This window comes from Erinaceus europaeus, chromosome 2 (assembly GCF_950295315.1).
Source record: "Erinaceus europaeus chromosome 2, mEriEur2.1, whole genome shotgun sequence".
Taxonomy (NCBI): domain Eukaryota; kingdom Metazoa; phylum Chordata; class Mammalia; order Eulipotyphla; family Erinaceidae; genus Erinaceus; species Erinaceus europaeus.
Genome location: NC_080163.1, coordinates 92,417,285 through 92,432,987, shown reverse-complemented (window position 1 = coordinate 92,432,987; position 15,703 = coordinate 92,417,285). Strand labels below are relative to the sequence as shown.

Here is a 15,703-nt window from a genome sequence, read left to right as displayed (position 1 = left end):
CCTCCTGCTCCTTCTTCCTCCTCTCCTCCTCCATCCTCCATCCTCCCCCTTCTCCTCCTCCCCTTCCTTCTTTTCTTCTCCTCCTTCCTTCTTCCTCCTTCCTTTTCCCTCCTCCCTCCTCCTCCTCCTCCTTTTTCTTTTATTTGACAGGACAAGGAGAAATTGAGAGGGGGAGATTGAGACCGACAGAAAGGAGGAGAAAGGGCAGAGACAACTATAGCACTGTTTCACCACTCATGAAGCATCACCTCTCCAACACACACCCCACAGGTAGGAGTAGGAGCCTTGAACTCTGGTCCTTTGTGTATGGTACATGTGCAGTCAACTGGATGTACCACCACCAGGCCCAAGACAGACATTTTTATTTTGGTCTTAACCTTTCTGCCTTTAGCATGATTCTTAACTCATTGTATGAGTTTTTACAAATATAGACCATTTAAAAATACATTAAAGTGAGATCAATTACCATGTCCTTATTGAAAAAGTCTTGCTAAATAAAATTCAAAAATCATCTGGCTAAAAAGGACTTAAACTTTCAGTATACCTATAATATTTTACATATTTTCTTCATAGTTCTTCTATCAAACACTGAAATTTGGGTAATAACAAAGAAAAGAAAGAAATGGCAATTTATCCTATTCTACATTAGGTAGAAAACATGCCTTGTAGGAACACAGAAAAACTTAGATAGCCCCCAGGAAAAGCAATTTTTAAGTTTTTCTTAATACTCCTAATTTTTTTATTATTATTTTATTTTTATTTTTGAGAGAGATGCAGACAGAGAGAGACACAGAGAGAAACACCAGAGCACTGCTCAGCTTTGGCTTACGGTGGTGTGGGAGATTGAACCTGGGACTTGGAGTCTCAGGCATGAGAGTCTGTTTGCATAATCATTATGCTATCTCCCCCACCCCGATACTCCTAATTTTTAAATATTCCCAATGTATTTTTTTTGTCCATAGCTCACTATAATATGAATTTATATAATTTAACTTACATGTGTTAAAATGAGACTAAGTTATATGTTAATAAAAATGTATAAGCAACAGTATGAGTTATCCAACTTTAACATGCATAATGAAAAAGTAACCTCATAAAAACAAATTATTAAAGTTACTCATATGAATCTCTTCCCTAACGTGCAGATTAAGTAGGAAATTTAGGCCAGCTTTCATAAAGCAGATATCTTAAGAAGTTCTACAGACAAAGAGGTTAATGAAATAGCAAAGACTGTGTGGCCACACTTTCCTGATTAGACCCTTTTTGTCCTCATTAAAGCTCTTCTTATAGTTTGAAGTGTGTTAACACAAAATGGCATGATTTACCCCAGACCTTTTATTTCTCAAAGCATATACAATTCTCAGTTATCACTGATCAGTAATAGAGACATAGCAGAATACCTTTAAAAAATATTAGCCACGATCTCTAATCCTGTATTATTTTCTGTTCTTCTCCATACATGTTCTCCCTACAAATTCAGTGAGATACCCATCGGCACAGGAAACAAAATACAAAAAGCAACAAGGAAAAAAGATTCAGTAGTAAAGTATCTGGTTTCGAATTTAGGCTTTTGAAACCTTCAGGAAAAGCAAATTACTTAAGTAATAATTCTTCTTTTAAGTTTTAAGTGATGGTTTTCTGGGCCTTAGAGGGCTTACAGTTAATGCATTAAGTAACAGATTAAAATAAGAACAGATACAAAGTAAATTCTATGTACATATATAAGATTTATTTGGAAAGAAGAATTGAGTAAAGGAGATTATAATGCAATTAGTTAGCACTTTAACCGGCAATCAGTTAACCCTTTAACGTTTTCTATAAGCAGAAAATGGATAAGATCATACTAGCATTACTTATACCTTTTTCTGTTTGTTTTTTAAATATTTTTTATTATTTATTCCCTTTTGTTGCCCTTGTTGTTTTATTGTTGTAGTTATGATTGATGTCGTTGTTGTTGGACAGGACAGAGAGAAATTGAGAGAGGAGGGGAAGACAACAAGGAGAAGAGAAAGACAGACACCTGCAGACCTGCTTAACCGCTTGTGAAGGGACTCCCCTGAAGGTGGGGAGCTGAGGGCTCCAAGCGGGATCCTTCAGCCGGTCCTTGCGCTTCGCGTGGCCACCTGCGCTTAACCCGCTGCGCTACCGCCAGGCTCCCTACTTATACCTTTTAAAAATTATATCATTAAACTTATATTCTAAAGTCCATCATTTTAATGCACTTCAGATTACATTTAGTTGCGATACACCATAAACCAATATGTGAACTCTTTTTACATTATAAGCAAGTGCAATGAACACATGTGCATCACCTAGAGCTAATCATCCTTTCCTGCAAAACTTTTGAAAGTTTAACTTTTACCAGAGCTTGTTTCCAAGTCTCACACCTAGATATCAACTTCTGTCTCTATTTAAAAAAAAAAAAAAAAAAAAAAAAAGTTCGTATGTGTGGGGGGGAGAGGGGGAGGGAGGGGAGAGGGATGAGGAGAGGAGAGCTTGTAAAACATGTGCTTAGTTAATATACTTTAAACTGCTTCAACAAAACTGATGAGTAAGTATCACAGTTACTAGCATCCTAAGTCTTTTCTCAGAGAGGAATACTCAAATAACAGTTTTAAATAAAAAAGCTGATATCTATTTATTCAGTAAAGCTCATGCTTACTAGCTCTGGGGTCCATCTGGAAGGATGTGAGAACGTCCTTTACTACACAAGCTCAAAGTAGCTTACTGTCCTAACAACACACACACACACACACACACACACACACACACACACACACACACACACACTGTATGTCTTAGTTATGGAAGAGAGTAGGTAGAATTTCTGAATTTCAAAAATTCCAAAGTTCTAAGTATTTCTTGATTACCAGTGTTGTTGTATATTAAAAAAAAAAAAAAAAAAAAAAAAGGAGGTAGTCTAGTCCCCAGGATATTTTTCCCTCTACATCTGTGACCTTACTGATAAGAAAGTGCCACCCCAGTTAGGGAGGGAAAGTTAATGTTGTAATTTGATAGTGGAATTTCCAGAATGTCAGCAAACTTCTAAGTGAAAGATTTAAAAGCCCAGTAGTTACAGGTGGTCAATTAATACCTGCTAGATAAATGCTCTCTATACCTGCTCTACTACCCACATTCACACTGATCTGGCATAGAAATTAAAACCAATCCCTCCCCTGCCCCCCAAAAAAAAACTGGTAAAAGGAACCATAACCAGTCAGCAGCAATGTTCCATAGTTTTCTTCTCTATTCTATTTTCACCCCAAAAATGATAAACAGGACGAATGTGCAATTGGAAACGAGTGTTATGTTCATTTTTTAGTAAATGAATACAATTTTGCTGTCTGAAACAGGTTACATAGAAAAAATGGGCAAACATATAAAAATACAGTTACAGATATAATAGTTAACCCTTATTGGTGACCTTGGGGAACTAATTCAGTTTCCAATGGAAAAGATGGGTACACAGAACTCTGGTGGTGGGAAAGGAGTGAAATTGTACCCCTGTTATCTAAATTTTGTAAATCAATATTAAATCACTAATAAAAAAGACAGGTTAAGTAAAATAAACTGGCATGAATAAAACCAAATCCATTTTTGATCTAGTTATATTTTTAAAAGACTATAAAAATTACAAGTGAAGCATGCTTATTAGAAAAAATTTTTTTTAAAGTTTGAGACATTCAATTTTCCCCTCTCATATTAATTAAAGTTATTCATGAGAGTACAAGTTAATAGGAGAGTGAATGTCTCAAACATTTTAATGCACAGACCATAGGCTGAGTATATGTTCCTTCAATCTAAGCACTTAAGACTTCAAATTGGTAATCAGACTGAATTTTAACAGTGGACTAAAAAAAAAAAAAAAAAAAAGGAAAGAAAGAATTAAAAAAAGAAAAATTTTAAAATACAAAATCTCCTATGAATTTATGAAGATAAAACAGAGGTCCCAGGGGGTCGGGCGATAGCTCAGTGGGTTAAGCGTAGGTGGCACAAAGCACAATGCTCCTGGAGGCCATTTTTTCCTTTTTTTTTTTTTATAGGATAGCACAGAGAGAATTTGAGAGATGCGGGGAGTTAGAGAGGGGGAGAGAAATATAGACACCTGCAGACCTGCTTCACCATTTGTAATGTAACACCCCCTGCCCCACAGGTAGGGAGCTGGGGCTCAAATTGGGATCATTGTATAGGTCATTGCACTTTACTATGTGCGCTTAACCCAGTGCTTTACTGTCCTGGACTCTCTCTATCTCTCCCTTCCTTGAGGATTTCCCTCTATCTCCCCCTTCCTTGAGGATTTCCCCTATCTCCCCCTTCCTTGAGGATTTAACTGTCTCCCCCCCTTCCTTGAGGAAGTCTCTATCCAATAAATAAAGATAATTAAAATTTTTTGAGAATTTATAGTTTTTGTAGAACAGAGCTAGGGAAAGTAATATGAAGCAGATTTTATTGAAGATTTTAAACTCAAATACTATTGACAAAATAAATTTAAAGACAATTTTCATTTTATGTTGTTTTAGAGTACAATATTTCTGATATCAAAAATCATTGCTTTTTAAACAGTTATTAATTTATTTTTAGAGAGATTTAAAAGTCTATTTGGCTAAAGATTACAAGTAGATAAGAAATGCAATCTAACTCCTGAATTTCCAAGTAATGTACAAAGTATGCTAAATACTGTTATTCTAGAAAGGAGTAAAAACGAACAAATTATCAATTATGCAAAAAAAAATCTTTACTTATATTATCTAATCTAATGAATATAAAGAAATTATTTCCCTCACACCTATGGACATCTAATCTTTGACAAAGGGGCCGAGACTATTAAGTGGGAAAAGCAGAGTCTCTTCAACAAATGGTATTGGAAACAATGGGTTGAAACATGCAGAAGAATGAAACTGAACCACTGTATTTCACCAAATACAAAAGTAAATTCCAAGTGCTTCAAGGACTTGGATGTTAGACCACAAACTATCAGATACTTAGAGGAAAATATTGGCAGAACTCTTTTCCGAATACATTTTAAAGACATCTTCAATGAAACAAATTCAATTACAAAGAAAACTAAGGCAAGTATAAGCCTATGGGACCACATCAAATTAAAAAGCTTCTTCACAGCAAAAGAAACCACTACCCAAACCAAGAGACCCCTCACAGAATGGGAGATGATCTTTACATGCCATACATCAGACAAGAGTTTAATAACCAACATATATAAAGAGCTTGCCAAACTCAACAAGACAACAAATAACCCCATCAAAAAATGGGGGGAGGACATAGACAGAATATTCACCACAGAAGAGATTCAAAAGGCTGAGAAACACATGAAAAAATGCTCCAAGTCTCTGATTGTCAGAGAAATGCAAATAAAGACAACAATGGGATATCACTTCACTCCTATGAGAATGTCATACATCAGAAAAGGTAACAGCAGCAAATGCTGGAGAGGGTGTGGGGTCAAAGGAGCCCTCCTACACTGCTGGTGGGAATGTCAATTGGTCCAGCCTCTGTGGAGAACAGTCTGGAGAACTCTCAGAAGGCTAGAAATGGACCTACCCTATGATCCTGCAATCCCTCTCCTGGGGATATATCCTAAGGAACCCAGCACACCCATCCAAAAAGATCTGTGTACACAAATGTTCTTGGCAGCACAATTTGTAATAGCCAAAACCTGGAAGCAACCCAGGTGTCCAACAACAGATGAGTGGCTGAGCAAGTTGTGGTATATATACACAATGGAATATTACTCAGCTGTAAAAAATGGTGACTTCACCGTTTTCAGCCGATCTTGGATGGACCTTGAAAAATTCATGGTAAGTGAAATAAGTCAGAAACAGAAGGATGAATATGGGATCATCTCACTCTCAGGCAGAAGTTGAAAAACAAGATCAGAAAAGGAAAAAAAAAAAAAAAAAAAAACAAGTAGAACCTGAACTGGAATTGGCGTATCTCACCAAAGTAAAAGACTCTGGGGTGGGGGTGGGTGGGTGGGTAGAATACAGGTCCAAGAAGGATGACAGAGGACCTAGTGGGGGTTGTATTGTTATATGGGAAACTGGGGAATGTTATGCATGTACAAACTATTGTATTTACTGTTGAATGTAAAACATTAATTCCCCAATAAAGAAATAAGAAAAAGAAGTAATATTTTAAAAAATTATTTCCAATAAAAACTTAATAAGATCCCAATAGGAAGGCCACATATTTTGTGATTTAAGATAGCTATTAGATGACTGGACAAAGGAGTTATGGGATATATTCCATGGGATGCTACTCTGGAATTTAAAAAAATGATATGTTGTTCATGGAAGTGGAAGTGGTTATGTTTATGTGAAGTGGTTATGTGAAGTTAAGGGGGTGAAATACAACTAAAGTGGTTTTGGTCATACATGGAAGAGAAGAGGAGGAGGAGGAAGAGAAGGAGGGAGGAAGACAAGGAGGAAGGAAGAGGGAGGAGAGAAGAAGAGGAAGGTGAAGAATGCAAAGTATCTCCAAGATTTTGTGGTTATCATTGGGAGGTGGAGGCACAGAGCTTTGGTGGTGGGTATGGTATGGAACTAAACCTCTGATCTTGAGAAGCGCTATTAAATTATTAATAAAAAAAAATTTTAAGACAGTTATTAATCCAGCATTCAAATTCCTCTGGGACATAGTACTCTTCTGTCATCTACTTCTCTATACAACCCCTTCACTGAATCAATGATACCAAAAAACAATAATCAGAGAACAGCATACTAGGAAATTATTTCCATCATGGCATTTACTCTTCTCGCCATCATGAATGCCTTATCAGATTTCCTTGTAAAGTTGAAGACTTGGCCTACTTAGTCAACACCTGTCAAAAAGAGACTGATCTTTTCCTTCTTTTAAAGTTCCACAGAACATGCAAACTATATTAACTTCTTGTGGTTCTGCTTCTTTAAATATGGGAAGTTTCCTTGTATTCTTATCAGACTCAAAATGCCAAGTACACACACACACACACACACACACAGTACATTCCCATGATTAGAGCATGAACCAAAAAATTAAGATCAAATCTAAACTTTTCTTAAACATTTGTTTTTTTTGTTGTTGTAGTAGCTATTATTATTGTTGTTATTATTGATGTCGTTGTTGGATAGGACAGAAAAAATGGAGAGAGGAAGGGAAGACCGAGAGGGGGAAAGAGAGACACCTGCAGACCTGCTTCACCACCTGTGAAGTGACCTCCCTGCAGGTGGGGAGCTGGGGGGGGGGGTCAAATAGGGATACTTATGCAGGTCCTGGCGCTTTGTGCCACGTGCGCTTAACCCGCTGCGCTACCACCTGACTCCCTTTATTTCAGTTTTGTTAACTGGAAAATGGTGATTATGACAATAAGCACTTAATAAGTCTGTGATGAAGATTAAACTCATTTTCTGCAGGGACTGGGAGAGAGAGCTCGTCTGGTAGAGCACACACTTTACCATGTGTGAGGACATAGTTTTGAACCCCTGCACTACAAAGGAGTGCTACCCATCCAGGAAGTTTCACCAATGGTGTAATAGCTCTGTGGCAATTCTCTTTGCCTCTCCTTCACTGTCTCTTCCTAACTTATATTAAAAGGAAAAAATAAAAGCAAAAAAAAAAAAAAAAAAAAGAGTTCACTAGGAGTAATGCAATCACACAAAGCATAAGGCCCTGCAGAAAAAAAAAAATCAGTAAATAAAATTCCTACATATAAATAGATACACAGAGTACTTATGATAGTATCTGACAAACTGTAATTTCAACACCAATAGTAAGTAGTTACTTACTGCGACTATATTATCCACCACATGTAGTAATATTTATAAACAAGTTATAAAGATTTTAAAGAAACCATTAATATTCAAATTATACAAGTCCCTCAGAGTAAAGAAGGGTCAAGATCCAAAATATCAAATTCAATAATAACCTAGTAGAAAAAAAGAACTTAATCTCCAAAATTACTTATACTTCATGAACAAATTTTTAAAAAGTCAAAAGTACTAAATAGTCCAAATAAACCAAGCTTTTCTTTGGTAAAAATGGAGAAGACATTTTATGAAATAACTTGATAGTTTCTATAAAGGAAAATTACTCAAAAAGGGAGTATTCTTAACATGTCATCTTAATATCTAATCATAATCAGTAATAGACTTATGATATCTAGTTATGTTTATAATATCTGTAGTATTCACTTAAACAAGAAGCTTCATCATTTACCACCTCATACTGAAAGGAAATATTAAATTTTATAGTTGCTTTGCCATGTGAGTGACCCAAGTTTAAAGCTGGTCCACACTGCATTGAAGGAGGTTTCAGTGATTTGGTTTCTTTCCCTTGTTATTTTATTGTTGCAGTTATTACTGATGTTGTTGTTGTTGGATAGGACAGCGAGGAATCGAGAGAGGACGGGAAGACAGAGAGCGGGGAGGGAAAGAGAGACACCTGCAGACCTGCTTCACCGCTTGTGAAGGGACCCCCCTGCAAGTGGGGAGCTGGGGGCTAGAAACGGGATCCTTACTCCAGTCCTTGTGCTTTGTGCTGCCACGTGTGCTTAACCTGCTGCGCTACTGCCTGACTCCCGTGGTTTCTTTCCCTAACTCTCTCTGCCTATATCTTGTTCCTTCTACCTGCAGGAGAAAAAAAAAAAATCAGCCTAGAGACGTGAGGTCCTGGAGAAAACCTATTTATTTATTTATTTATTTATTTATTTATTTATTTATTTATTTATACTGGAGAGAGAGAGAGCTCAGAACAGAGGTCCTAGGTTCAATCTCCTGCACAGCCATGTGCTATAACTGAGACATGGGCGTGTTCGTCCATCTCCCCTCATGAAAACAAATAAAGAAATAAAATTAATCCCACAAAGTTAATTCCTAACTCTAGCACTCAGTGACTTAGAAAACAGATTCATACTTACCTTGACATCTTTTATAATTTTATCCTGTGATTGTCTGCCTTTTCACCCTTTATCAGCCTAAAAAACATTTATAATCATTGCAATCTGTTTTCACGGGAAAGCTGACTCAGTTTTCTTGACTGAATTTAGCCCTTTTGTGCTAACTCAGGGCTACAATGGCTTGAAACTTATGGAAAACAACCATTTACCCAGAGGATAAACTACAGTATAGGGTGGGGGTAGATAGTATAATGGTTATGCAAAAAGATTCTCATGCCTCAGGCTAAAAAGTCCCAGGTTCAATCCCCCCTGCACTACCATAAACCAGAACTGAACAGTGGTCTGGTTAAAAAAAAAAAAAAAAAAGGGGGGGGTCAGGCCATAACGCAGCAGGTTAAGTGCCTGGCAAGAGGATCCCGGTTCCAGCCCCCCCCCCCTCTCCCCACCTACAGGGGAGTCGCTACACAGGCGGTGAAGCAGGTCTACAGGTCCTATCCATCAACAACGACATCAATAACAGCAATAATAGTAACTATAATAACAATAAAACAAAAAAAGAAATTTAAAAAAACTATACAAGTTAGTCTAGTGACTGATCCGTACTACAGTGACACCATGCTACATTCTAATAACATTAGCTTACATCAAGCCTGATCAAAGAATAGGGAACCTATTCTGCAGAGAGTGAAATTGATTTAGACCCATAAGTAAGATTCTTAAATGTCCATTTATGAAAATACAATAAAAATTAAAAGTATAGGTTTCGTAATAATAGCAGTAAACATATTCTAATGTACATTTGGGCTTATTTCTTATAATTTGTATATCCTAAACAGAGACAGATTACTTAAATAAGTCTTGTCAAGACTGTCAAACTTAACATCAGAAATTTAAATCTCCCAATATCTGGTTTATTTATTAGCAATGATCAGATGTTGTAGTAGGTCAGAAAAAAAAAACTTGTCTGACAATTTAACTAGCAATAAGACAACTGAAATGAACATTTATTCACACTAATTCCTGTCTACAGGAATTCTTACAAGAAAAGATGGAAACATGAGTAAAAGAAGAGCTACTTTCATACTAAAAATTAAAAAATTAAAAAACCAAGTAACTCTGAGTCAAAAGACTATGAGGCAATTTTACTTTCTTCTTTATGTTTTTAGGTCTTTTAATCATATACATTTATACATATATGTGTATAAAAATTATCAAAATAAATCCCAACATATAACGTGATCTTCATATAGTTTTTCTCAAAATCTAAAATGCAAGCTTTTCTAACAGCACTATAGTATTTATGTCACAACTGTTCACACCTCAAAGTGTTTAGCAGACACACTTCAACACTTTAATATTTTTTAATCCTAAGTACTTAGGATTAAAAACACAAGCTATAATATTTTAAATACAAAAGGGCAGTTATGCTCAGAAAAAAAACATGACTTCCTTATTTACTCCATAAATAAAAGTTCAGATTAAATGAGAAAATGAGTTTAAAATGATGCTGTAATTCAAACTAAATTCGCTCATAAGTGAAGCAATCTAAATAATATTTTTATTGAGGTTCAGTTTTTTTTAGAACTGCCAACCAGTCTATTTTTAGAATAACCAGCTTCAGAAAAACTAAAAGGGCAGTTTAATTAACATGTAGTCATATTTTAAGGAGACAGGGCAGTGCTTACCAAAAGATTTACATGAATGATCGGTACTATTTTGTTTTTTTTTTTTTAACAAATTACTTACCATTATTTTGTTGATGTGCAAAAAAAGCATACTATATGTTTTTATTACATCGCTTTCCATAAAACACCTATGGAAGGAAATGTTGTTAATCTGCAAGCATGCAAATTAAAAATATCAATATACAAATTTATCATCTTTGTACCATCTTACAATGTTCTAAAATGTGGGTAAGTAGAACTCTTACTATAAATCTATTAATACTTTATGATATAATAGCTATGTGGTAAAAGGCAGCAGGCAGCTCAAATACAATGGTATACAGGCAGACTTAATTTCTCTGTGTAAATTCAAGGAAGCACTTGCAAGTTTTCCAAAGGAAGAAAAGCATTACTTTTTTGGTGCCAAGAAACAGGACTGTAGTCGGCTGTAAAAACAAATTAATTCATTTTCACAGTTAACGAGAGAGGATTTTTCACACAGAAGATGGAGTCGCAGAGTCCGATGTGATCTGAAGCAGTACTAATCTACACAGAGAAAACAATCAGGATGACTACAGAACCATTTATAGAATGCTGCACTTGCCCCTAACAACACTAGGCAACCGAACAGCGTACTGCAGTATTTAAAGAACAACCATAACCTGTACAAACTAAAGAAGCACCCAGCCGCATGCAAAACATACCAACAGAGGATTCATAGCAAGGGAATGGTATTACCTCTTTTATGTAATTCCCTCAGGGGAATATTGTCTCCTCCCCCATCGTAAGGCAAATAGGGATCAGAAGAAGCGTCCATGATTAGAATTTTAAAATAGAAGAAGAAGAAGAAAAAGGAAAGCTTCCTAGCTTAAAAAGACAGTGGCATTTCTTCCACTTCTGCTACAGCAGGCAAGGAAGATGCCATATTTGAAGGTTAGAACTGTATGGTAGCTCAACTCACTGAAGCAACTGGGTTCTTCCACAGCCGATGATGTCATCAAAGGGAAATTATTGCAGCCTGGTTGCTAGTGGCTACAATCTAGCCAGGCTTAGAGGCCAACTGCCTTCTTAATCAGGTCCTGCTACGTGTGATGATGACTAAGCGCCAAGTGTAACAGACAAAACTGGTTTGAGAATTTTAAAGCTCCAAGTAAAACAGACAAAACTGGTCTGAGAATTTCAGAGCACTGAAAATATAACTTAATTGAGACCATCGGGCTAGCAACTAGAGTAAGACAATAGAAACATTATTTCCTTTTCTATTTGAAGATAAAGAGGGTACAAAGTATTTAATGCAGAGTTCTAAAAGGAAATTCTGGATGTAGACAATACCCTTTTTCATTTCTAATGTAGAAATATAGAAAAACACTTGTAAGGTTGTATAGTTTTATATTATGTGCTAGTTTTATACAGTAATGTCACATGAGTCATAAAGAATTAGAACCTGCCAAAGGATTTAAGAAGGGTTGGCTTTAAAACTTCATTCATAATGATTAAAATGCACTACAGATTTCTATTATGGATTTAAACATTCAGCAATTCAGGAGTTGAACAATATTTTATGTCACTAGTAACTTTCAGCAGCCTCTAGTTTCCTTCCTTTAAGGAACTAGTTGGTAAGATGACTTTTGAGAAGAAAACAACAAAATATTAAGTAACATAGGTATTTAATAATGTATGCAAAGTTAGACAAAGACATATTTACTAGGTAGGGACTATTCCTACATCACAAAGACTGTTTTAAAAGAGGGTTGTATTTTAGGAAAATATAGTCTTAAGTATAATTGCCTTTGCTAGAAATTTAGGAAATTCAGAATAGAGTAGTTCTTTTTACAAACTATTTTTGAAAGAAATGACCAGATCAAAGTTCAAATTTTGCAGCAAACTGTGACTCTTCTAGACTAGGAGTTTTTCCTGAATTGTTATGTTGTTACAGTACCACTAAATAAAAAGCTGCTTTTCCTTATCATTCCATAAAACTCAGAGATCTATAAATTTTGTTTTTCTATGCATTAACTAATTCAACCTACACATTCTATTTTAATTCAAGGCATTTATATTAAAATTGGAGATGAGGAAAGGATTCAGAGCATAGGACAGAAAAGTGAGAAATACTAAATTTGTCTAATACATATTATCTATTACATACAGGTCTTTTGTTCTTATTCGTTGTATAGCTTAAATAAAGTTTCTATATTTTTTTATGTTTCTATATTTTATAAAGTATTAACCTCTAAAAGAGAAATCTCACCTAGGATTTGGGAAAATGAGGTTCTAAGAAAGGAATACTGACTAGGATTACTGCCAAGATAGGAATATTTTAAATGAATCCAGCTATCAATCAACATTTGTAATAGCACCATAAGTGATTTTTTTTTTCCCATTGCTTTATTTTTCTTTTAGAAGTTATTCTTAAACAAGGATATCTAGGGTGTGGAGAAATACCATAATGGTTATGTAAAAAGACTTTCATGCCCGAGGCTTCATTCAAAGTCCCAGGTTTAATCCCCTTGAGCCATCAAAAGCCAGAGCTAAATGGTGCTCTGCTCTCTTGCTGTTTCCTTCTCTCTGTATCTCTCTTTCTCATTAAAATAAAACAGATAAAATATATGTAAACAAATATTTGATTAAAGACTAATGAATTGACAAAATATATAGTCTGATCCTTTAACATGTAAATTATACCATTATAAGATTTTTTAATATGCTATATTGCATTTATAATTTAGTGTTTGTGATATGTTATTTTTTTCTTTTTACTACTTTTTTTGTCACCTCTGGAGCTTCACTTGACTTATTTTAGACAGAGACAGAAAAACAGAAAAAGAGACTGGGATTTGGGGGGAGGTGGGGGGTGGTGATAAACCACAGCAACAAAGCTTACTTCAGTGCTCAGGAGGCTGGGCTCACCAGAACCCTGTCCACTCACATAGCAAAGCAGCACACTATCAAGTCAGCTATTTTGACGACCCATGATTAACATTTTCCACACCTTTATTCAAACTGAAAATGTACCTAGACATTTTCCTAGTATTTGTAGGCACTCAACATGTCGTTCTTGATTTTCAACTCACTCATAAAAGAAAAATAAAATAACTAATCCTAGAGGAGGAAGTATACCTTCCCTCTCAAATATACTGACAACGTTGCATATGTAGAAGTTCCACAGCACAAAGTAAAATATTATTTTAAAGATAAATAGTGCTGTGCAAGGGGGCTGAGAAATATCTCACCTACCAGTGTGTACACCTTACTATCTATGTTTAAGGGCCAGGTTCACATGCTACCACCACTTGGGAGTACCATATATAGAGTTGAGCTATGGTGTCTCTATCAGGCCTTAAAACAGTGAGAAAGTCAACTTGGGAGTGATGGGATCATGAATGTAGGAGCCCCCAGCACAGGAAAAAAAAAATCATTTATGATACAGAGCAAGGTGGTGGGAATTGTACCCATGTTATCCTATGTGTATGGAATTGTATGTATGGAATTGTACCCATGTTATCCTATAATCTTGTCAATCATTATTAAATCACTAATCTTTAAAAAAAGGATAAAAAAATTGGATGATCCCACTCATAAACACAAGGTGAGAAAGAACAGAAAGGGAAACTCAAAGCAGAATCTGACTGAGTTTGGAGTATGGCACCAAAGTAAAAATCTGGGTGAAGGGTGAGTGTAGATGTTCAGCTTCACTGGGGGGGGGGGGGGGGGAACAACACAGACCTTTGGTAGTGAGAATGGTGTTAATACACACTCCTATAAGTCTCACAAATAACTAATATGAGAGGGGGAAAAATGGATTGAATGTCTCAAACTAAAAACAAAAAGGAAAAAAAAGTTGTGGTTGTGGTGAGACCTCTCCTATGTTTAATCTTCAAAAACCCATCTTAAATTAATACTTTATATTTCTTTTTTATTATCTTTATTACGTAGAGACAGCCAGAAATTGAGAGGGTAAGGGGATACAGAGAGGGAGAAAGAAAGACACCTACAATACTGCTTCACCACTTGCAAAGCTTTCCCCCTGCAGGTGGGGACTGGGGGCTTGAATCTGGGTCCTTGCACACTGTAACATGTTCGCTCAACTGGGTGTTCCGGTGTGTTTTAGGGGATAGTGGTAGATAACCATTATCAACTGGAAAGTAGTTCCATCATCAAAAGCATTATCTGAGCTTCAATTTGCTATCTTTTTTTTTTTCATCATCTTTCATGGACCTGTATTCTCCCCACCAATTTGCTTTCTGTAAAAACTGAATAATGAACTTTTTATTCATTAGATTCAGAGAAAAAGGATGTGTACCATGTCTACTTCTTGAAACAATAACATTTAATTCATATTGTATGTAAAAAATAAAATTTCTGCTACCAAAAAAAAATGTGTATTTATATAGAGTTGGTTTTAATGAGACATACTTAACTCCAACAATTACTATCACTGGGAAATGAAGTGGAATTAGGAAGGACAGTGCATTCAGTTTTACTTTATATAGTTCCCTATCGTTTAAAGTTTTAAACAAATAATTTATGTAATTTTAACACTAGTATTAATTCTGTAATAATAAGTCTGAAAAAAAATTTAATGTCAAAAGCAAACAAATCTTCCTTAGCTGTCACTTGCTTAAAGTGAGAGAATATTTAAGTTAAAGTGCTTTCTACTTTAGAGAAGGATCAAGTAAAGACTGTACTTTCATGGAACTTCCCAATAGTTCCTTATTAGAAAATGGCAGGTAGACTGGAAGGTGTGGCAAGAAAGGACTTTGACTTACCTAATTTGGTACACTGGGTATTAGCAAACAAACAAACTGAACTGTACAGCAAGAGTGGAGCTGAAGTTGAAAAAAAAAAAGTAAAATTCAAGGAGTCCTAGGCTTTGATGTATGTTGGAGAGAAAGAGAGAGAAAGCTCAGCATGGAACCTCTGAAGAACAAAAATAGTTCTATATTCAAATGCACTCTAAGTTCATTTTTTTTATGTGTGTGACTTACTGAGTACACCACTGCCCAGCACCATGCATTCTAAATTCTCTTCTTGTTCTTATTTTATGGTTTACAGTTGATAATAAAATATAATAGTACATGCATAACATTTCCCAGTTTTCCACACAATACAACCCCCCTAGGTCCTCCTCTGCCATTATGATCCAGGACCA

General features: G+C 35.6%; 2 protein-coding genes across 8 annotated transcripts in view; both read right to left on the bottom strand.

Moving 5' to 3' along the window:
- The window catches only part of CLCN3 (chloride voltage-gated channel 3), a 62,200-nt gene extending 50,679 nt beyond the window's left edge, over positions 1 to 11,521 (bottom strand). For 3 of the 4 annotated variants that reach the window (XM_060184174.1, XM_060184181.1, XM_060184192.1), the window contains exon 1: positions 11,290 to 11,521. In XM_060184174.1, coding sequence (XP_060040157.1) covers positions 11,290 to 11,368 — 79 coding nt within the window. In that variant the 5' untranslated portion in view covers positions 11,369 to 11,521. The remainder of the gene's footprint in view (positions 1 to 11,289) is intronic. The other variant, XM_060184187.1, reaches the window with a different exon arrangement.
- Positions 1 to 15,703, bottom strand: part of PALLD (palladin, cytoskeletal associated protein) — an 811,300-nt gene that overhangs the window by 604,226 nt on the left and 191,371 nt on the right. The gene's annotated exons all lie outside the window — the stretch shown is intronic.